Below are 24941 nucleotides of genomic sequence, written 5' to 3' on the forward strand. Positions count from 1 at the left end.
TTGAAATCTAAGTTACTCAGTATTAACTAGTTTATTGATCTGGGCCCGTATTCTTAAAGATTCTAAGAATCCTCTCAGAGAGCTCCTAATTTAGCTTAAAAATTTCTAGCTAGGAGTCTTGGCTTAAAAGTGATTCAGGAGCAACCTGAGAGCAACTCTGAGCGAGGAAAAGACAAAAACCTTTATCTTAGTGAGGAGGCGGGGCTGACCCCGTTGCTAGCGATGACACAGTCTTTTGAAGACTGTGATTGGTTGGTTGTCCAAGAAGGAAATAATTTAAGAGTAGGGTTTATTTTAAGCTTTCACAATTGCAGGTGTAATTTTTCCTGTTTTACCGTACTCTCTCTCTCTCTCACACACACACACACATACACATTATATATGTATATATTCTTTATTTTGTATTTACCATGCTGTCATACTGAACGTATTTTGTAGGAAATGAACAGCGACACAATAAGGTTCTGAAAGTTCTGTAACAGACCCAAATCATCGCTTCTGCATAGTTGCATTTTCCAGTTGCCAAATATGTTAATGTATTTAATGTAGTGATTACGTCCATTTCTGGCGCTATGGCATTTCTGCGCAGTGTCGGAGATGTTAGCGTGTCTCTAATAAGATCGGCCACAAACATGATCCCTGCATGATCTAATGTGTAGCGTCTTATTAACTCACTGTCATGCATTGTGTGCAACACATTTCTTCTCCCTCTTCATGTTTCGTCCATTTTCTCCACTGCTAAAAAACTCTTAAGCCTCTTAAAAGTCCTCGTCCGTACTCCTAACAATTTTGGACCTTAAGACCTCTTTTAAGGGTTAAGATGCTTTCTGAATTACTTTTATCTTTACTAGGATCTTTTCTTTAATTTTAAGGGGAAACACCCACATTTCTAAGAATTTTCTTAGAATTTTGTTACTTGGAGCAACTCTTAGCACTAAGATTTTTCATGAATACGGGCCCTGTTGTATAAAAGCAATATGTGACCCTCTCTGTGAAAACCCAGCTAAAGTCCTTTTTTTGTGATTACTGTTTTCTAAATCATCCTTCATAAAGTAAAGAACATTCTGTGAAAGTTTAACCTTCATATCTTTGATATTGACTGAGTCAGGCCATGTCGAAGATTGAAATTATAGTGAAATTAATGGCTGAAATCCAACTTTGATGCTTGTTATCTCATAATTAGATTTTGAAACTTGGATTTCACAGAGAGGGTCTTTCACCAAAGCAATATTGCTTAAATGTAGACTGACACACTACAAAGCAAATGGCTAGGGATGTCTGAAAGACAAATAGTTACAGATATCACCCGTTCAGAACCACAATGTAGTCCCAACGTGTGAAACCTTTAGCTCAGACAGATAGCTGCTTGTCTGTCTTTATTCACCTGTGGCTGAGCTCAATATCCCATCTGTCGTTGCCTATTCTCCTGTTCAAACAAAAGCCTTGGCTGCAGCGCTGTGAAGTAATTTGATTAGGGTTATTGAATGAACATTAGACGACCAGGGCTCTAGCCAATACATGCTGCTGAACTCACCTGTGGGCGCGTGGCTTGTTGCAATTTGAAAAAGGTCCAACACAAAAACAGCAGTTTTAATTGCTTCGGGAGTTGTTTGATTTGCCTCTCACACAATGATAATGTCATAACACTTAGCTCTCAAAGTGTCTTGGTCCCATTGCAGATATTTTTTTTTTTTTGTCTGGTCACATGTCACGTGTTTATTTATATTTGATTGTCTGATCTTTGGCCCACAGGTGTATTGAGCCTGCCGGACAGTCTGAACCTGCACCGTGACCAGCAGCGAGCAGGGAAAACTGGAGAGGGCCATGCCTATAGCCAGGCGGAACTCCGCACCATTGAACAGTCCCTCCTGGCGACCCGCGTGGGGAGCATCGCAGAGCTCAGTAAGTTCTCATGCCAAGAAATGTGTGTTGGTGTGGTTGTTATTGAAACAGGAACTTTGGGATGAGGAAGTTTTAGTTATGTTTTAGCCATGATTTGCTACTTGCTAGTTGGCTGTAGGTGAACATACAGTATTTGATCATTTTTATTCTTTTAATTGCGAAATGTTTTTATACACTACAATTCAAAAGTTTAGGGATTAGTACGATTTTTGAAATGTTTTTTTAAAAATAATTCTTTTATATAATAGCCTCTCACTAGGCTACATTTATTTGATCAAAAATGCAGTGAAAACATGAATATTGTGAAATATTATTACAATTTAAAATAACTCTTTTCTATTTTAGCATATTTTAAAATGTAATTTATTCTTGTGATGATGGCAAATCTACATTATCAGCAGCCTTTACTCCAGTTTTCAGTGTCACATAATTCTTCAGAAATCATTATAATATGCTGATTTGGTGCTCAGTTATTAATAATGGTTATTTTTATTATCAGTGTTTAAAAGAGTTATACTACTGGTAATGTTTTTGTAGAAACTGTGATACTGTGATTACCTCTTATTCTATAGTGAATGAAAATACTGCATTCATTTGAAATAGGACATGTCTTTGCCACTTTTGAACTAACTATTAATTTAAAAAATCATACTGACCCCAAACCTTTAAAGGGTACTATAAATGCTCAGGAAAAAGTGTTTTACACTTTATACAAAGGTTTATTAGCAACTATTTCTACATGTTGGTTACATTCTCATTCTAGAGAGCATTTGATTGTACAAAAATCTGTGAAGTGCAGGATGAGTCATCAGTGTTTTTGGTCTGTTTTTCTGAGAAAAGAAAGAGTGTACATTTTTAATACATTTAATCTGCTAAAAGTGAACGTTGAGTCAATGTTTAAATTTAGTCCAAATATTTTTCCTGAGCCCTGTGAAATTTAGAAACGACCCTGGTTAGGGGTTCATTCTGTGTCAGGTCCCTGAGCTATTTAACATCTGGATGATCCACTGAATTAGCTGTTTTTAGTCTCTTGTGTGGGTGTATGAAGCCAGCGGTCAGCAGCTGGAAGGCCCTACCCTATCTGAGCGGGGTGTGTCTCCCTGTAGTGTCCACTGGACGGTCGTCAGCCTGCATAACAGCTCTTTGTGTATTTGTCTTGGTGATGGTGGTTAGACTGTGTGTGGCAGTGAGTTTCAGAGCCTGTCCGTACTGCATGACTGCAGCTATGGTTATTTCCTAATCATAGCGAACACAAACAACACCCAATAAGTCAAGATGCAAAAGAGAACACCATCATCCACACTGATTATGTCTCCTCAAGTGTGCCTGCCAAATGAATACATGTGACCCCACTGAGGAGGGGAAATTTGATGTGTGCAGAGGGACTTGAGTAAATTACAGAGAGCCAGTGACCCTTCTGTCACTCTAATCAACATTGCATTCTACTGGGAAACAGACTTAAGCAATGTGAAACAATAGAGCTAGCGCTGCAACCAGGCTATTGCTTGCTTTGATTATTAATTTAATTTTGAACCAAGAACATTTCTGGGTCATAATTAAAATGAATATATATATATTTCTTCAAGATAAACACTTAATTAAACAGAATTAAGCACAGTTGTTTGCCTCCAATAAATAAACGTAACAACATTTGTTTGTATAAACTGTATATTTAAATATAAATATTATATATAATTTATTCGTATTGATTGGGTGAGGCTCACAAACCCTGTCAAGAACAGTTTTGGGTCATATCTAAAATAAGTGAATAAATTCATCATTCATGTCTTCATGCAGATTAGAACTCAAAAGTAGTATATTACAGTATTTTTTGTACACGGTCTCTTTTTTTTTAAATAGTGTTCAATACTCATTTATATTGAATGCTAAATCGACCTAGACAGGCACAGCATATTAGGTAGATTATTTAGAAAGCTGCAGGGTATTTGTGTTATTGCAAGTATTAAGTATTAGCGCAGATGTGAGGTTGCTGTCATAATGCAGCATTGGTGATGTAACCATGCAGAATATTAGCTGTTGTGCCAACAGATGAGGCATAATAATCAGATGTAATTGTCTTTTTCCTCCTTTCCAGCCTTGTGTACACAATGCACAATAAGCATTTATATATTGATTGCAAACCCTTCAAAAGCCACCTAATTGACCGTTAACTAATTATGGCTCATTTTCACACCGTGTAACGAAATATAAAAGCCTGCATTATGCAATAGCTTTTTTGGTTGATGAAAAGTTCCCATGCATATTCATTTTCCTGTTGAATTATCTCAGTTTTGGCTATGTGAAAAATCGTTTCTGTCTACTCTAATTGTCTCATGGTGTCCTTATCACAGACCTATAACTGTCAGTGGGGTGTAATGCAAAACAGTACTTGTTAGTGAGTGACCAGCATTTTTTATGAGCATCCCAGCGTCTCTCAGTGTGAAACCACATACACCGCTGATGTTAAAAGCATCCGTTAGGCAAATTAACTAGGAAACATGATACACTGTGGGCACTTAACAATGGGGCCCACCCATTACAAACTCCAATGTGCTGAAGGCTGCTATATATATATACTGTATATATAGAAAGAAATGCTTTTGTCATAGTGATCGCTAGTGTACCAGTGACAATCTAAGTAAACAAGCACTTAGTATACATTTACTTTTTATAGTAAATGTCTCTATAGAGTTCACCTTCTCCTTCAAGCCCCCTGGCAAAAATCATCCGTCGTATTTTACCCTATTTATTTCTCTCAAAAAAATACTCAGAATTATTTTCTGTTTATATTCTAGCGCACGAAAACTGTGAGAAAAAGCTCCCTTTACAATATGGCTGTAATTCAGACATCTGTCTCTCCACTCACTCCAAGAATCCCCTGAAGAGTTTGGCCTGCACTGAGCTTTCTCATTGGTTTACTAAATAATTCCCAGCTTTATTTATTTTATATATTTATTTATTCAGACCTTGAGGCATCTTTGAAAAATGTCCAATACATGTTTTTTTTCTGGAGCTTAACAAGTCCAGAATAAACTTTTGCTTTCAGTATTTGGGCTGAAACAAAATGAAGCATGTGAAATTTATTAGTTTCATTTACCAAAGGCCTTTAGATTATGCATAGGACATTAGCAATTAAGGGATATTAATCAAACCACAATCTTGACAAGGCAAAGAGAAAACCCCTCATTGCTCATGACGGGATAACTGAAGTAGCTTTATTAAGTCTAAATCGAATATTAAAACAAAGAACTGGATGGCTATAATTTTAATTATAGACCTGCACATTAGTCAGTAGACTAAGGACTTATTTTACTTTTTATCCATAATATTTTTCATTCTGTGTAATTAAAACAAAGATTCCACTGGTTTAAGATGTGAGCTTAAAATGCACCAATTAAAAGTTGGTTGTGACTGACTTGTCATCATGGAAATGACACTGCATGTCAAGTTTGTAAGCTAACGGTTTTTCTTCTTCTAGTTATAAGTTTCTAAATTATAGCTATTATATATAGCTGAAGATTTTTTCTAGCTAACACTTAAATGTCACCAGCAGTATTGATGATAAGGATGTCCAGTGTCTGCGAGAGAAGTGAAATCATCTCCGTTTTGCCTGTAAATGAAGATGGTCCAATCAGGCCCCTTTTTCCCCATCCTCTGTGATGTTTCCTGATGGGCCTGAGCCACCCGGAAACACACCAAGTGCCACTTCAGCATCAGAGCAGCTGTTAAATGCTTAACGAGCTATGGCTAATTCACACTGCACCAACAGACACGTTTTCTGGGTTTTGTCGTATCATGTGTTACCCCTGTCAGCATCTGTTGCTCTTGTTTTTGCGGTCATAGAATGTCTAAGATGTGACATACTGTAAACTGGTGATTTTCAGCGTTGGATGGCGTCTGCCAGTGTGGCGTAAATTAACCTTTAGAGTCATTTAGAAGTGAAAAATTAGAGAACAGAGAAATTTGAAGTAAAAAGAGGGGGTGATTATTCAATTAGGGGCACATTTAACTACATGGAATCAAATAAAACTTATAAAAATATGCTGATTTGATACTCAAGAAACATTTTTAGAACAGTTGTGCATTTTCTTCAAGATTGTGAATAGAAAGTGTTATTTTGTAACATGTCTTTCATGTCTTTTTATTTATTTTTTAAAAAATTTTCTTAAAGTCATACTTTCCCTTAAAGTTCTCTAAAATAAAGAATGATCACTGATGTGATAATTAAACTTATTGTGAAAAGTTCAAAGTCATTTTTTAAATAGCTCTCCTTAACTTCAGTGTGATTTAAGCTCTTCACCTCTTTTTGTGAGAAATGAAGGAAAAAAATTTACAGCTCCAGTTTTTACAAAAGACACACCACTTGCTCTTTGGACTGCTTAATAACTGTAGTTAAGCAAAGTTTAGAAAAACTCAATGTAGAAATTTGCAAATGTGGATGCTCAGACATTTTTCTCAATGACTTTCTCTCTGTTTTTTAGGGCATCATGTCCTTTTAACCTGACATGTCTATCATTTCTTCACCACTTATTTCTACCTGCTGAGGTACACAATTTCCCTTCTGACTCCTTGACAGCAGACTGTGGTACAAAAACACGGCTATTTGCTAAACACACACTCACATACACAAGCTTACAAGTACATTTAGACATACACAGCTCCTGCCAAGTTGATCATCTGTCTTAAAGCTTTCTGTCTAATGGGTACATGCTCTGAACTTTACTTAATCCTTGTTCAAGCATTTTTGTTTGTAATCTAAATGATCAAACAGCACAAAGAGAAGATGCCTACTTGATGCTTTGGTGTAGAAAACAGAGCGTAAGACTCTCATCTATGTCTCATCCTTTTTACAAGCTGAAGTATTCAGCCCTAAACACCAAAAACCCAATGTGCAGCATTCACCTTTCAATACTTGCTATTAAAATCTGGAATAATTGATTCTAATTAGTTCACTTTATTAGCCTGCACCTTATACAGAGCATTGTACGTGACTTGCAGATGATTCAAGTGCATTATTCCATCGCTGTCAGGTTTAATGTAAGTCTCCTGACAGTTCAAGTTTGACAATGCTCATGTTGCAACAAGATATCTGCAAACTCCACCAATATGGCACATAATTGTGTTTGATTATAGCGTAATTAACATAGCATACATCAGCATTAGCACATAGAACAGCTGCGAATTTAGTGTAATTGCTTGTAATAGTGAAATGAATATGTTGGGTTACTTAACACTTTTGAAATACACACATAATTTAAATGCTAATGCTAAAACATGTCCAAATCAGGTTTGACTCAATAAAGTTATAAGTGAAAGTCTTTTCTTTGTTTTTATCCTAATCAGCCAAGGCATTGTATTAATCATTTTTTTTACATTGGTCCAAAAGTATCTATTATGCAGTCACAAGATTATATTTGAACAGTTAAGTCACAGCAGCTTGGACAGGCAAGGTTGTCGTTGGATCAGCACGTGTCAGCAGGGAAATCACATGCTTGAGTTTTATGCATGAATTGTTATGAAAACATACAGTACAGTATGAAATATGCATTTACCATATGTTTGAATATTGATAATATAAATGTGCACTTGAGCTGTGCTCCCTTCCAGAAAATGAGGTGAGAGCCTTCAAAATTTAATGGAGGCAAAAGTCTTGTGCTGCCTCAATGGAAAAATATCCCATGAGCTGTGCAGCAGATTGCATAGCAAGGTGCCTTTATTTCACGGTCAAAGGAAAACCCGGTAATTATACTGAGAGGGAGTAATTATAAAGGCTCCAGCACTATTTCCTGCTGCTTTCACACTGGTAGTTAATACTGAGACACCTCCATTTGTCACGTTTGTGGAGACAATCTCTTATGCAGAAATTTCCTTCGGCATCCAGCTAGGACTTGCCTAAGATCTAAGGGGAAATTTTTGTCAACACGGTAGCAATAATTTTCAGGAAAGCAATTGCAATGTATGTGGTTCAACATTTACATATTAGGCTTAAAAGAATAGTTTGTCCAAAAATAAAAATGCACTCACCTTCAGGCCATCCGAGATATAGATGGGTTTGTCCAAACAGCTGATAAAAACACCACAATAATCACCACAAGTAATTGACATCAGTTAACATCCTGTGAAGCAAAAAGCTGCATGTTTGTAATAAATTCATCAAGACATTTTAACTGGTAAAAAAGAGTCCTCTATTACAAATGTAAAAAAGTTGTCTTTTCTGAATCAGGAGAGAAATATGCACAGATTAAGTAACGTTTACAAGAGAAAACAGTCTGTTTGGTGGATTTTGATGTGAGAAGACAACAGGGGATAAACTTTTTGTTTTTGTTTTTTTACTGCATTTTTATGGATTATGAACTCATACTTGGGTCAGAAGCGACGTTTTTACTGGTTAAAAACGCCTTGATGGATTTGTTTCTTACAAATACATATTTTCACTTCACAAGACATTAACTGATGGTTGTGTGGATTACTTATGGATTATTGAGATGTTTTATCAGCTCTTTGGACTCTCATTTTGACGGCACCCATTCACTGGAGAGTACATTTCCAGCAAATTTTCATTTTTGGGTTAACTGTTATTTTAAAGGCATAGTTCACCCAAAAATGATTGACTCACCGTCATATTTTTCCAAATCCATATGAGTTTATTTTTCAGTGGAACACAAAAGAAGATATTTTGTGTTTTTTATGTTTAAACAAATCCTCATGAATTTTGCACACTTCCACCACCACCATTATGTAAAAGAGCTATCACATCATTTTAGCAACTAAGAACAGTGTTAAAATGAAGCACTCTCCTGAGCACCTCAGAGGTTTATTGTATAAACTTTGATAATAAGCATCCTCAGACCCAGGTCATCTTACTTCTTCAGTCTCATTTCCCAGCACTCAAGAGTGTTGCTGAATGCACATGTCTTGCATTATATTCCCCATGTCACCCCCAGAGATCAGTTTTATGAGATGAGTTGTCTTATATCCGACATCTCAACATATTTCATCATAAAATGAGATTTGGGGGCATAAAGGTAAGCCAGCCTGCCACTCACTAATCCTACTCTGGCTCCTTGGGAGCCACTGCAAAGGTTTCCCTGTAGGAGAGGTACCGTCATATATGCATAAAACATGAGAAACGCTTAGAAAGCAACACCCCTGGCAGCTGGAATCAGGGTTTAGGGTTGCTTCAGGATAAATAAATTGTCTTGAATCCCAAGTTCAGTGTTATACTCTGTGGTTACTGCGTTTTGCATGCCTGTGGTAATATATGTGATTAATTAAGGATTATACAACAGTTCATTCCGGTCCTTCAGTTTAATATACAGTGCAACTGGGATTTTTTTTACTGTTTGTATCACTGTTTGTCTGTGTTTGTGCCTTCCAGACAGTCTGTCAGTCTGTGTATTAGTGGTGGGGATTTTTTAGTCATTCTTTCTGCAAGTTACATTGATTTGCCAGTAGGTGGCGACAGGTGGTGACTGTATTTATTAGTGAGTCAGTGACTCATTCACTCAACTGATTCCTTCAAAAGGTGCTGATTAATTCAGGGATGGAAACAAATGACCGTCTTTATATATTAGTAATTGAACCATTTACTTAATTCAGTCAAAAGCACAATTTTATTCAAACACAAAATAGTTCTTTAACAATACACAATAGGCCTCTAACTTTGTTCTGAAATATTTCCGTTGGTGGACCAAAACTGCACAAAGTAACTGCCGATATTTTGTTTAAACTATCATTTACTTAATATTAACTTTTGTTTATTGAATTGTTGTACAAAAGCAATATTGCACTCACAGTTACATTGTCCCTGTGTACATTCAAGAAAATGACACAAACATTTTGTCAAATTAAATTACAAGACTTGAGCTGTTTTATGAGTGTCATTAGTATATAGTAACTGCACTAAGAGGGTGTAGTTATGGCTTCCCAGAGGTGGTTATTTGTAATGGATGTCATGTTGTAAATGTACCAATAGATGAGACACTCTGTGCTTCTGGCCTCTGGGTGATGGATATTGTGAGTCGCCATGGTTAATGGCGTCAAGTCCTCAGCTAGATGAATCATGGCCCGCAGTGATAGTTTGCCTTTATAATTCCGGTCCACACAGCTGCATAAGGTGGATGAGGCAATCATCATTCTCTGGAGGATTCAGTATGACAGCCTCCAGAGAGCATATGCATACGCAAACACACTGCATAATTTTGTTTGTGTATGTGTGTGACTTTTAAATGAAGGCACCCATTTCAGTGACACATTTGCTGACTAGTCAGGCATAACCAGTGATTCACCGGCCTTGATCTCTTACAGATTGCCTCGCTGATGGGTAGACCATGTTGGCTTTGACCTTGAGTCAAAATCAGAATCACTGATGGTGAGAGACAGCATTTTTACCGACAAACAAAAACAAATTAGACTAAAAACGGAGAGAAATTTGATTAAAAATCAGCAACATTTATTGCTTTTGCTCCCTGTGTAATTTCTCTGCTTATAGTTCACCCAAAATATACATCGTCTTTTTCCTTACCCTTATGTCATTTCAAATCTGTATGAGATTTTTTTTTCTTTATTCTGCGAGAGCGAGAGAGAGAAAAATAACTCTCCATACAGTGCAGTGTTATTTTAGGATTACTTAGAATAACTCTAAGTTGTTGGGGGTTTTTTTTCAGTAAAATTTTTTCTGAAAATCCATGGTTTGGGTGAGTCGGGTAATAAAAAATTGCATTCTGATTATTTGCGGGTGGATAAGTTACATCATTAATGATGAAAATATTAACTACATTTTCTAAAATACGAACGTGTGTTAAATAAGCTACAGATATTGAATAAACTGTAAATTAACATATTAAAGTTATTCAACAAAACATTTAGTCAAGAGCAGTGAGGGATTTGTTGTCTTTTGTTGTTTGATTAACATTAATGACAAACGGCACAACTTTCTTAGGCTGCTGTCACAAGACCTGTTTCACGGATCCAATACTGATACACATGCGTTTTCATTCGCAACTGTTTACATTAACTTAAGACAAAACCGACAGTGCTTATGAGGATACTCACCAGGACGACCATTTTAACGTCATTTTATGTGTATTTGGCCACTTAAGCGCAACAAGCTTTGCTCAATTTGGTACTCACAGAGCACGCTTTGGATGTGACTGTGAGTGCACAGAAAAGCGCCTCTGGAGTGCGCAAGTACCGAAAGGCTTAAAAAGACGTGCAAATAATACATTTTTGTGACGATGCAACAATGACCAATTAGACAATTGACAATTCTGTCAACTGTACCGAAATGTGAGCTAAAGTCTTGTATCGCAGCGTTCAGATTTAGATGTGCCGATGTGAAGAGAAGGTCGGTACTGCTGAATCACTCAAGCTGTTTTCAAATGACTGATTTGATCTGGTTTGTGTGGATTTATTTACGCATCTAACCTACACACTATATTGAATAAATGTTTTGCAGGAATTTCTCTCATTTTAAAGTTGAAAGCTGCGGGAATGAGTAATGTGATATATGCGCAATACCACACTGAAATTCAGGACCTGATTAAACATAATTCTATTGTACGGAGAATTGTGAAACTTGACTTTTCCAAAATTTTCTGAGTTTATTTATTTTTTTCCAAAACTTTCCAGGCCTGAAAATTGCTGTTTTAAAATTCCATGACTTTTCCAGGTTTTTCATGACCCTGAACCCTGAATGTGACGATCGGGTGCGGTTATCTAAATCAGACAAAAATATAGGTGCGGGTGGATAATTTATTTGAAGTTGCGGATTCGGGTGATGTTTTAGCGCGTCCGCGCATCACTAATATATAGATATATCTAGAAGGTGCACAATGTTATTCACACAAACATTAAACACCATGATGGTGAGACTCATTAAACTGAAATATGCAATAAACATTAGTTTAACAACATTAGATGTAACATACAACCCTAATAAACATAACTGATAAGAAAAAACTAAGAAGAAATGTAGTTATTTCAAAGAAAAGACATCAAATTTGAAATGCAACGCAGGGAATTCTGGGAATGTCAATTTACGTTTTTTTCCCTGTAAATTTTACATTCTTTTTCACTTCCAAAAACAGTATTTTACAGTAAAATTGTCTGAAATGTCTATTAGTTTTTCACCGTATATATTATGGGAACTTACCATTAACCATTTAACAGGTTTTTACTGTAGCATTTTCACAGTTTTTTTTACTGTTAAAATCACGGTCATTTTTTACAGTGTACGTCTAGTGACTATGGCTGCTGCAAAGCTCCAAAAACACAAAAGATCACAATAAAAGTACTCTATATGACTCATGCACTATTTTTAGTGAAAATCTTACTTCTCCAGTGACCTGTTAACTGACACAATCACAGAGTCTGTGAGTTGAACTTAGATTCATGAACAAATCGTTCAGTTCGAGTAGAACCAGGTCAAAATGAATGATTCATTCTTTCACTAGCTCAATTTTCAGTGAATAATTTGTGTGTAGGACATCTAAAATCAATAAAAACATACTTCTTTTAATTATTTAAACGCTTCTAGGCTAAAAAATATTCACTCCTGTCTGTATTTGTCCATAAGGCCTTGGCGAGTTGTCTGTAAAGTGTCTGAGTAAGGCTGAGGAGATGCCTGGCTCTGTAAATGTCATCAGTGCACACTTCTTCAATAAACTTCAAAGGGGCCATGCTTCTTTGACACTGAAAGGGCAGGAAAGAAAAGAAGGGGACGCATTCAGTCTTTCAGCTTTGACTTTGTCCTTTGGCGTCTCTTTGAAGCTTCAGGTTGTGGTTCATCATTATTAGATTGTGTCCTACTTAAGATTCAAATAATTGAAGGTCACTTTCACTGATGGTTTCTTGTCCATAGTGAAAGGTAATGCATTTCAGTTAACATGAAATGACATTCACAGTTGATTAGATCGCGAAACACGGTGGCTGGTGACTTCAGCCAAAAACTGAAAGTTGCACATATTGCACTACAAATGCGTCTAATTTTGATTCCATATAAATTAGTAAAGATAATTCTTCATTTTCTTCTCCTCCAAGAAACTTGCATTAGAGAAGAGGTAGTAGAACATCTTTGCTTTCCTTCAAAGATTCCCTCTTTCAATATTATGCAAAACTATACAGCAAGAAATAAAAAAGTTGAGTATTTTGCCTCAATATCGCACTTGGCAGAGTGGATGGGCTCGTGGGGCATCTCTGCAGCATCATATTTGACGGGGGCGTGATCCGTTCCTCATAATTACACCTCCTACTCCAGCATCTGCTGAAGGGAGGAGAGAGAGGGAGTCCCTCCGAGTCATTCTTCATGATTAATGCAGGTGTGCCTGAGAGGCCTTTTGGGAACGACCGGAGAATAATTACCGCAAAGTATAAAGATGTGAGAAAGCCTCCGCTCTCTCCCCTCTTCTGACACCCTCCAAACTACACCAGCCGCCAAAGAGCAATTAGACTAGAGAAGGCCATGTAGAGGATCTATCATTTAGGCTGCCTGTTTCTCTGTAGCAAGCGAAGATGGGAGTAAAGGGGAATTTGTGGATCTATAATTGGAGCAATTTCAAAGCTGAATCACACCCGAAAGGCTTGGGTTGAAAAAACGGGAGCCTCTGTTGTATTGTGGTGAAGAGAATGTTCCTTCCAGGAGGATGAGGTGTCTAACTAACCTGGATATGTGGGCCATCTTTGCCATTTATCAGCAGGTGTTTTGGAGCTTGTTGTGTGTCGATTATAATAGTGTCAACAAGATTTTTTTTAGGTTTTATAAAGACATTTTGAGTGGTACTTGCCTGTGCAAAACTACAGTGTTGTGGGCTGTTGCCAAGGCATTGTTAGTCTGCCAAAATCTTTCTTTTTTTCCCCCTTTCAGTTTGTCTTTTTCATTTAGTTTTACTTTTCACTCTATGGTTGTAAGTTTTAGTTTTTTTGTGTGTGTGTTTTTTGTTTTTATCTTAGTTTATTCTTTTGCTGCCAATGTAGTGTTCAATGGTATTGTATTTAAAATATTTTTTTAAAATGTAATTATTAAAAATTAATTAATTAAAATTATTTAAAATTATTTTGAAGTTATTAAAATGTGTTTTAGTTTAATTCTCCATTTTTTTCAAATTAAATTGGTTTTTGGTTTTTATTTCAGATAACAAAAATGTTTTCATTTGGTTTTCATTTTAGTATTTGCTAACCATACACTAATTCTAACACATATAGATGGAGAGAGAAGAACTGAATCCGAGTGATGTCTTTATCGTTTTCCTCTCTATTACTGTATGTTGGTCAGTGCAGCTCTGATGATTAGATTTAATTGTGATGTTCCAGAGCCACTGGTCAACTGATTCTTAGTATTTTGACAGAGCAGTCATATTTTCTGCTGATGCCGTATGTTGTGTGCTTCAGAAAGGTCAGCGGCTGTAAAGCTTAGCAGTGGTGAGTATGAGTGTTATGCAGAGGTCTTTCCACTCCTCTGGCCTGCAGCTGTGCTCCTCACACACCCTGGAGCTCCAGAGGTGATTCACAGGTCACATTTCAGCTGAGCCAAGCCATCCGTATTGGAGGAGCAAGGGCCGATGGGGTCCAATCATTTTTATTATCTAATTTTTTAACAAAGGTTTAATTGCTTTCAAACAGCAGACCCCCTGCAGAACCACACCAGACTCCCCTGTTTTCCCCACACCAGAGCATTTTCCATAAAACGTGTTGATGTAACATAATTAGTTACTTTTTATTAGGTCAACACAATGATGTAGTATTTTTTTAAGATTTGAATTCTGTCCTGGCTGTTTTCGTCTCTCATTTCGGCTTCATGTCTTCCTTGTGCAGCTCCAAGTCAGTGACATTTCACCTAAAAGCAGCAAAAGCCGAAATAGAAACTGGTTCAGGCAAAATGTAGAATGTTAACAGTAACTCCCAGGGTGGACAGTGGTCACACTGGAATCAAATCTTTTTGCATTCTTGCTGAGATAGTTGTTCCCTTTTTGCACGGATCGGTGCTGAATAACAACAGCAGCTCGCCTGCATAGGCGCTGCCACTCTTCTCCCGCCTCACACACACACACACACTGGTACAATCAAACGAAGGCTAGCTTCAGATGAATGGTGCTTGGCATAGCTTGAAAGACGTGTTTCAGACCATCTGGACAGGTGAAGAAATGTGTGCTTCTGTTCATGAGCAGTCGAACATGCCTGCTGATCATTGGTTTTAAGCAGTGTCATCTTACTCAAAAATAAAATAAAAATAAATAATATATACTGTATATATATATATATATATATATATATAGATAGATAGATAGACAGATAGATATAGATATATAACCTATATTACGTAAGGCATGTTAACCACAAACCCTGCTTTCAAACATTTAAATTCTTAAAAAACAAAAAACAAAGAAAACGTCCCAGGTTACGTATGTAACCATGGTTCCCCGAGGGAACGAGACGCTGCATCGAAAACGCTTGGGGAACGCCTTTCAGCGATATCAAGCTCTGAATCATATGTGTAATCAGTCCAAATGATGGCGAGACGTCAGGTGCGGGTCACGTCATGACCAGGAAGCTTAAAAGCACGTGATGTGCAGCCGGCTTCAGCTTCTAGGAATGAAGCATAGCTCTAGTAGGGATGCCGGAAGTATGGCCCTGCGACGCAGCGTCTCGTTCCCTCGGGGAACCATGGTTACATACGTAACCTGGGACGTTCCCCTTCAGGAACTCGAGCTGCGTCGAAAACGCTAGGGGAACGAGATGTCCACGCCGCCAGACTTGCAAATCCCTGCCTAGTGTGGAAGAGCACAGCTATGGCAGGAGAACAGAGGAGAACAGTGGCTCGGAAATCTAGGTCATAGAATCTGACGAAGGTGAGGGGCATAGACCATCCCGCAGTGTTGCAGATGTCCTGCATAGGCACACCTGCCAAAAAGGCCTTAGAGGCCACCACACTTCTCGTTGAGTGAGCCTTGACCCCCAATGGTGAGGGGAGATCAGAGGACTCATAGGCAACGGTAATGGCATCAACTATCCACCGGCTAAGGGTCTGCTTGGAAGCAGGATGACCTCTCTTAGGGGGACCAAAACAAACAAGCAGTTGGTCCGCCTTTCTCCACAGGGCAGCTCTGTGGACATATGTGTCCAGTGCTCGTACTGGACACATACAGTTAAGCCTCTGCTGGTCGGGCTCCCTGAAGGGAGGAGGACAAAAAGCCTGAAGTACGACAGGCCGTGGTGTAGAAGAGGGGACCTTAGGGACATAACCCGCACAAGGGTACAGAAAAACTTTGGCCAGACCGGGCGCAAAGTCGAGATAGAAAGGGGCCACAGAAAGGGCCTGCAGATCTCCAACTCTCTTTAGAGAAGATATCGCTAAGAGAAATACAGTCTTTAACGTAAGAAGACGGTCTGATATCTCCTCAATAGGCTCAAAGGGAGGCCTACAGGGAGCATCTAGCACCACAGCGAGGTCCCAGGGAGGAACACGAGATCGTACCTGAGGCCTCAGCCTCATCACACCGCGGAGGAAACGTGTAACCAGGGGGTCCTTGCCCACTGACTGCCCACCAAGAAGGGCGTGGTAGGCCGCTATAGCCGCCACGTAAACCTTCAGGGTGGAGTGGGTTAACCCGGCAGAGAAACGAGCCTGCAAGAATTCCAGCACTGTACCAATCGGGCAGTTAACTGGGTCATGCTGGCGGTCTTCGCACCATGAAGTGAAGAGTCTCCACTTCAGGGCGTACAGTTTTCTTGTTGAGGGAGCTCTAGATTGGAGGATGGTCTCAACAACCTCGGTTGAGAGACCAGAGGCTATGAGTTGTGCCCCCTCAGGGGCCACACCCACAGCTTCCACAACTCCGGGCGGGGGTGAAGGATCATGCCCTCCGCCTGTGAGAGGAGATCTCTCCTGACAGGAATCTCCCATGGAGAGCCGTCGAGGAGAGAAACAAGGTCCGAGAACCACACTCGGCCCGGCCAGAACGGGGCTACTAGCAATAGACGGACCCCGTCCCGGCGCACTCTCTCTAGAACTCCTGGGAGCAGAGCGATCAGGGGAAAGGCGTACAGACGAAGCCTCGGCCAAGTCTGTACCATAGCATCCAGCCCCAGTGGAGCAGGATGAGTCAGAGAGAACCAGAGGGGACAGTGCGATGTCTGACGAGTCGCAAACAGACCTCGCAGAGCAGACCTCCCTGGTGGTTTATGTAAAAGACCACCGCTGTGTTGTCGGTGCACACCAACACATGGCGATCTCTTAGGTCTGGAAGAAAGTGTTTGAGTGCTCGAAACACGGCCAGCATCTCCAGGCAGTTGATGTGCCACATGAGATAGCGACCACTCCACAGACCGCGGGCAGGGTGGCCACTCATGACCGCTCCCCAACCGGTGAGGGATGCGTCTGTCGCTAGCGTTATGCGGCGGCAAGGGGCTCCCAGCACCGGGCCCTGAGACAAGAACCAAGGTTTCCTCCACATGTCCAAGGCACGTAGGCATCGTCGCGGGTTTCCCCTCTGGGAGAACCCCTTGGTCTTAAGCCACCACTGTAGGGGTCTCATGTACAGCAGGCCAAAAGGTATCACATTGGATGCTGCTGCCATCAGACCCAGCAGCTTCTGAAACTGCTTGACAGTGAGTGACAGGCCTTCTCTGACTCTCGTGACTGCAGTGAGGATCGACGCGATCCGAGCAGGAGACAAACGTGCCTGCATCATGGTCGAATCCCACACCACGCCCAGATAAGTGGTCCTCTGTGATGGAGAAAGCACACTTTTCTTGGCGTTTAGTCTTACCCCCAACTCTTTCATGTGAGCGAGAACGGCATCTCGATGTCGAACGGCCATCTGCTCTGACTGAGCTAAAATCAACCAATCGTCGATGTAGTTGAGTATGCGGATGCCCTGGAGTCGCAGAGGAGCCAGAGCAGCATCCACACACTTCGTGAAAGTATGGGGTGAGAGTGCTAGGCCGAAGGGAAGAACCCGATATTGGTAAGCTTTGCCCCTGAAAGCAAACCTCAGGAACTTCCTGTGACTGGGAAGGATGGAGATATGAAAGTATGCGTCTTTTAGATCTATCGTGACAAACCAGTCCTCGGACCTGATCTGAGACACGACCTGTTTGACAGTGAGCATTTTGAACTTCAGATGCATGACTGAGCGGTTCAATAGCCGCAGATCTAAAATTGGACGCAACCCCCCATCCTTCTTTGGAACAGTGAAGTACCGGCTGTAGAACCCGGACGATGGCACGGGCGGTCTCCTTGGTGGCGCGGAGAGCTAAATCAGCGGTTCTCCTTAGTTGTACGATATCCTCAGATTTTATTTGCTCGCCTTCGTCTAGCTCTTTTAGCAGGTCGGCTTGATACGCCTGCAACACTGACATAGTGTGCAGACATGCGCCAGCCTGACCCGCTGCCGTGTACCCCTTGCCCACCAGCGTTGATGTTGTGCGCAACGGCTTGGAGGGCAAGACCGGAGCCTTCAGAGACGATGCCGCGCCGGGAGACAGATAGCTCGCGAGCGTCTGCTCAACCCGGGGCATTGCTCTGTAACCGCAATCACTCAGCCCCGCCACATTACCATAATAAACAGAGGCGGGGACGAATAAGCGGGCCGAGAATGGTTTCTTCCACGATCTCGACACCTCGGTGTGGAGATCGGGGAAAAAAGGCAGGCTCCGGTGCGGAGGTAGCGGCTTAGTACGCAGAAAGCATTCATCTAATTTACTTTTCTGCGATTCAGCCTGTTTCTCGGCGGGCCAATCGATGTTCAACTTGGCAACCGCGCGAGTAACTACCTCCACTAGCTCTTCATACTGTGGGGATTGAGGGGGCGAATACTCGACGCTCTCCACATCAACCTCCTCGGAGGAAGATAGGAGAAGCGCCGAGCCCGCTCCCCGGGGGGAAGAAACCGCAGAACGGGCTTCCGATCCCAGAGAGCGGGCAGTGGATCTGGCAGGTGAGGAAGAAGATAGGGACTCGCTCGTCTCCATTCCCTCCACCAGATCCCGCTGCTAACCCCACGAGTGCCTCCTCAAAGAGAGCCTTCCGGGGGCGAAGCGTACGCAGTGGCATTCTCTCACAATGCGGACAGTCGGCTCCCTCGAGAGCCGACTCTGCGTGCTTCATTCCAAAGCAGACCACGCACAGACTGTGTGCATCCCTGCTCGTAATATAGCGCGGGCAGGGAGGAACACACAGTCTATAACGCGATCCGCTTTCGCCCTTATTCTTGGCTTTTGACATACTGCTTGTGTACTGACGGACAACAATAAATATGACTCACAGAACATAGACGTGACTGACACACACAGAGAGCTTTGCTGAATGACAGAAAGCTGAAGTCGGCTGCACATCACGTGCTTTTAAGCTTCCTGGTCATGACGTCACCCGCACCTGACGTCTCGCCATCATTTGGACTGATTACACATATGATTCAGAGCTTGATATCGCTGAAAGGCGTTCCCCTAGCGTTTTCGACGCAGCTCGAGTTCCTGAAGGGGAACAAGCTCTTAGGGACTATTAGAAACCTGTGCCTGATTGCCTTCTTTAAACCAGCTCTCCTCTATAAACTTTGAGTGAGGAATGTACTTGGAAAGAGAGTAGATTTGCTCGTGATAAGGCTTTCCTTTGGATAATTCACAAGGCCATTATAGAGTAGCACCGTCAGTGTAGCTGTGTGTAAGGAGGGGTGTGTGTGGGTGCGCTTAAGAGAGGGGCGAAATGGAATGTTTGTGTTTGTCTGATGGCGAGTGATATTCACCAGCTGCTACCTTAGTGCTTCATCCAATAAAATTAAGAAAGCAGCACACACACAGACACAAGTTAACAAGTTAAGGTTTAAAACAGAGTGTACAGACTTCCTTCTGCGCACATTCTCAGTAATTGCAGTGTGTGTGTGTGTGTGTGTGTGTGTGTGATGTTGTTCTGTTTCTAACAGCTATGATTTCCGAAAGAACCAATTAAATTTTCCTTTGTTTTGCCAGGAAGGCTCAGTGATTCATCCAAGCTAATAATTTTATCAGTAAAGTTAATAATTTGTGTATGTGTGTGAATATAAAATAGGTCTCACCGACTAATAATTTTGTACAAGTATTCACATGTAGAAACACAGACTTATGCCATATGCACAATAGGTGCATAATTTTGTTATAACTTTTGTTACTTGTCTTATTTAGATATTTTTTTAAATCATATTTATTGTAGTTATATTTATTAGTTCTATTCGTTTCTAATATTCGGTGTATATGCGTGTGTGTGTGTGTGTGTGTGTGTGTATAGAAATGTTGGGACATTTTTTCAATTTGAATAAAATGAAAACTAAAAGACTTTCAAAAAACATGAGCCAATATTTTATTCACAGTAGAACATAAAGAACATCACAAATGTTTAAACTGAGAAATTTTACACTTTTATCCACTAAATGAGCTCATTTCAAATTTGATGCCTGCTACAGGTCTCAAAAAAGTTGGCATGTTTACCATGGTGTAGCATCTCCTCTCTTTTCAAAATAGTTTGAAGAAGTCTGGGCATCAAGGTTATGAGTTTCTGGAGTTTTGGTTTTGGAATTTGGTCCCATTCTTGCCTGATATAGGTTTCCAGCTGATGAAGAGTTTGTGGTCATCTTTGACGTATTTTTCGTTTAATGATGCACCAAATGTTCTCTATAGTTGAAAGATCTGGGACTGCAGGCAGGCTAATTCAGCACCCGGACTCTTCTACTACGAAGCCATGCTGTTGTAATAGCTGCAGTATGTGGTTTTGCACTGTCCTGCTGAAATACACAAGGCCTTCCCTGAAATAGACATTGTCTGGAGGGGAGAATATGTTGCTCTAAAACCTTTATATACCTTTCAGCATTCATAGTGCCTTCCAAAACATGCAAGCTGCCCATACAGTATGCACTTATGCACCCCCAATTTTGAAATTTTGAAAAGATTCAGCTGGGAGAACATCTAGCAAATAATTAAGTTAATTGACATCAGGTCTGTAACATGATTAGCTATAAAAGGGATGTCTTAGAGAGGCAGAGTCTCTCAGAAGTAAAGATGGGCAGAGGCTCTCCAATCTGTGAAAGAGTGTGTAAAAAGATTGTGGAATACTTTAAAAACAATGTTCCTCAACGTCATATTGCAAAGGTTTTGCAAATCTCATCATCTACAGAGCATAACATCATCAAAAGATCCAGAGAAACTGGAGAAATCTCTGTGCGTAAGGGACAAGGCCGAAGACCTTTGTTGGATGCCCGTGGTCTTCAGGCCTTCAGACGACACTGCATCACTCATTGGCATGATTCTGTCATTGACATTACTAAATGGGCCCAGGGATACTTCCAGAAACCACTGTCGGTAAACACAATCCGCTGTGTCATCTGCAGATGCTAACTCTATCATGCAAAAAGGAAGCCATATGTGAACATGGTCCAGAAGCGCTGTCGTGAACTGTGGGCCAAGGCTCATTTAAAATGGACTGTTTCAAAGTGGAAAAGTGTTCTATGGTCAGACGAGTCCACATTTGACATTCTTGTTGGAAATCACGGACGCCGTGTCCTCCGGCTAAAGAGGAGGGAGGTCTTACAGCGTGTTATCAGCGTTCAGTTCAAAAGCTAGCATCTCTGATGGTATGGGGGTGCATAAGTGCATACTGTATGGGCAGCTTGCATGTTTTGGAAGGCACTATGAATGCTGAAAGGTATATAAAGGTTTTAGAGCAACATATTCTCCCCTCCAGACGACGTCTATTTCAGGGAAGGCCTTGTGTATTTCAGCAGGACAATGCAAAACCACATACTGCAGCTATTACAACAGCACGGCTTCATAGTAGAAGAGTCCGGGTGCTGAATTGGCCTGCCTGCAGTCCAGATCTTTCACCTATAGAGAACATTTGGTGCATCATTAAACGAAAAATACGTCAAAGACGACCACAAGCTCTTCAGCAGCTGGAAACCTATATCAGGCAAGAATGGGACCAAATTCCAACACCAAAACTCCAGAAACTCATAACCTCGATGCCCAGACTTCTTCAAACTGTTTTGAAAAGAAGAGGAGATGCTACACCATGGTAAACATGCCCCCGTGCCAACTATTTTGAGACCTGTAGCAGGCATCAAATTTGAAATGAGCTCATTTTGTGCATAAAATTGTAAAATTTCTCAGTTTAAACATTTATGTTATGTCATCTATGTTCTGTTGTGAATAAAATACTGGCTCATGTGATTTGAAACTCTTTTAGTTTTCATTTTATTCAAATTTGAAAAAACATCCCAACATTTCCGAATTGAATATATATATATATATATATATATATATATATATATATATATATATATATATATATATATATATATATATATATATATATATATATAGCTCAACACATTCCATGTTTCTGTCTACCAGGTGTATTATTATTATTATTATTATTTTTTATTATTATTTATATGTAGCCAAAATTTATGGGAAAAATTTGATGAATAGTGATTTCTTTTGGAAAACGTGTGTGAGAACCCAAGTCTCTTCTGCTGAATTAGTGCCTTTTCATGCACTTTTAGTCACTTTAAACTTCATGAGTGTCTGTTGTAGAGTTAAGATGTGCTGAATTCAGAGAAAAGCTGCATATTTTCAGGTTCTTCTGTTCTTGTTGAAATTTTAGCTTTTGTCAGTTTAAGGTTTAATAGAAATATTGTGACATTTTGACAAGTTTCCTTTCCATAAGATGAGCGATATCTTCTGTATCCCCTGTACCAGATTTCGGTGAGAAAGGGAAAAGGTTGTTATCCTGTAGCTGTCATTTCCTGCTGTAATGAATGTCTCCCTGTCAAATGTGCCACTGTCTGAGTCTCTTTGTGCATGCGGTGATGTATGAGGCCTCTAGTTTTATGTCAAAGACTGTGTAAAAGCTTTATTTGATGCAAAGCCACAGTCTCGAGGGGGGTCTTTGTAAAAGTACATTCTCATACATTCAACCACATGTCTTTACTGCCCCCTGTAGGTGACCTGGTGTCCCGTGCCATGCATCACCTTCAGCCTCTGCACATCAAGAACCCCAGCAATGGAACGCCTGTACACCAGAACCGCACCGGCACTGTGCACTGGGAACCGGAGGCCCTCTACACGCTCTGCTACTTCATGCATTGTCCTCAGATGGAGTGGGAAAACCCTAATGTTGAACCCTCAAAGATCACCCTGCACACTGAGAGGTAAGAGCGTGCTGTGTATTAGAAGCATGAAAGTTGCTACATCACGGTAATGCAGTTAATTAAGGCAGCACAGGAAGTCATATAGTGTTCATGTAGATACATGAATCTAATATTTAATTTGTGGTGTTTGCTAATGCAATCATCACTAGTATTATTACTAGCAATATCCAAGTTGGTTAATTGGCTGTTATTTTGATCATAACCATGCCCTGCTTGACCATTCAGGCTACAGCTTTGTAAACTAGTAATGCATATTTTCCATTTTCATTACATATATATACAGTATATATATAAATTTAATTTGTATTTATTTTACGATGATATATGTGTTTTATTATTTGTTACAAATTATACATAATCTATTTATTTATAGTAATTATAATTTATTGTATAATTTATTATATAATTATATATATAATATAAATTATGTATTATATATACTAGTGTTGTAGTACTCAAGACCGGTCTTGGTCTTGAGACCGGTCTTAAGACCATTTTTTGATGGTCTTGGTATTGTCTCGGTCTCGATCGCATTTGTACTCTGTCTTGTCTTGGTCTCAGACTAAGAGGACTCGGGATTTTGTTTCAAGACCGGTCAAGACCACAAATGCAGGGATATCACTAAATTGTCTGATTTATTTACAACCATTTACAACAATGTGATTGGATGTAAAACTTCCTGCTTCAAATGCAATCAATAACTAATTAAATAACTAAATAACAAAAATAAATAATTTGATTCATACCAGTGGATCTCAAAATGTTTGACTTCACTTTTGAAGGCCCCCCTCCTCTCACCCAAAATATTTTAGAGCTTAGCATGACTAAAGATATATATTCATTATAAAATAACCAAATGTGAAGCAATATCTTTGATTTTTACTTGTTTTAGCTCATTTTAATGCTTGTTGTGTTTTATTTGAAACAATTTTAAGTCATCTTGAGGCCCCCTTGGAAGTTTATTGAGGCCCCATAGCTGAGAAAAAATGATTTACACTGTTATGCTGGGTCAGAAATTATTGAGGTACTGTGTCAAAAATGTCACCAAAATTAATACATGCACCCACAAAATTCAAGATATTGTTGCAAAAAAAGTGCTTAAATGTATGAGATGTGGATTTTTATACTATAATATGATATGATTAAGCAATATCACAAGAGAACTGTTTTGAAAATAAAATCATATTGCTTTAAACGATTTTTAACATTATTCTCAATATTATTTATGCATTTGTAATTGTACCAATTCAGATGCAGCTTATGTGCCACCACTGCAGTGCAAAGATGAATTTTGTTGTTAGAGATTTCATTTTATTGGTAACAGCTCTGTAAGTGTCTTATTATTGTATTTCATGATTAAAAATAAGGCATTTCTCAGGCAGTAAATGTGGATCCTTTAGATTAATTTGAGCAGTGCTGGTCTGGTCTTGGTCTTGTCTTGATCTCAACACACAATTGTATTGGTCTCGACTTGGTCTCGGATTAGGTGGTCTTGACTACAACACTAATATATACTAATTATATATATAATAATATATATATATATATATATATATGTGTGTGTGTGTGTGTGTGTGTGTGTACATATATGTGTATATATATATATATATATGTGTGTGTATATAATTGTGTGTATATATATATACATATACATATAAATAATGTGTGTGTGTGTGTGTGTGTGTGTGTATATATATATTCACACAAATATGTCATTTTCACACACACAAATAAATTTTATATTTTTATGTTTGTATTACTTCAGCAATTAGACACCACTCTTCTCTCTATAAAATGTAATAATAAATAAATAATTTATTATTTAAAATAACCGAATACATTAGCATTTATCTTATTTAACTTTTT

At 39.5% G+C, this 24941-nt stretch overlaps 1 protein-coding gene across 4 annotated transcripts in view; it reads left to right on the forward strand.

The window, feature by feature from the left end:
• The window catches only part of btbd11a (BTB (POZ) domain containing 11a), a 140367-nt gene that overhangs the window by 89421 nt on the left and 26005 nt on the right, over positions 1-24941 (forward strand). For all 4 annotated transcript variants that reach the window (XM_058774239.1, XM_058774240.1, XM_058774242.1 and 1 more), the window contains exons 2-3: positions 1753-1902; positions 22868-23075. In XM_058774239.1, coding sequence (XP_058630222.1) covers positions 1753-1902; positions 22868-23075 — 358 coding nt within the window. The remainder of the gene's footprint in view (positions 1-1752; positions 1903-22867; positions 23076-24941) is intronic.

This window comes from Onychostoma macrolepis, chromosome 04, assembly GCF_012432095.1.
Source record: "Onychostoma macrolepis isolate SWU-2019 chromosome 04, ASM1243209v1, whole genome shotgun sequence".
Classification (NCBI taxonomy): Eukaryota; Metazoa; Chordata; class Actinopteri; order Cypriniformes; family Cyprinidae; genus Onychostoma; species Onychostoma macrolepis.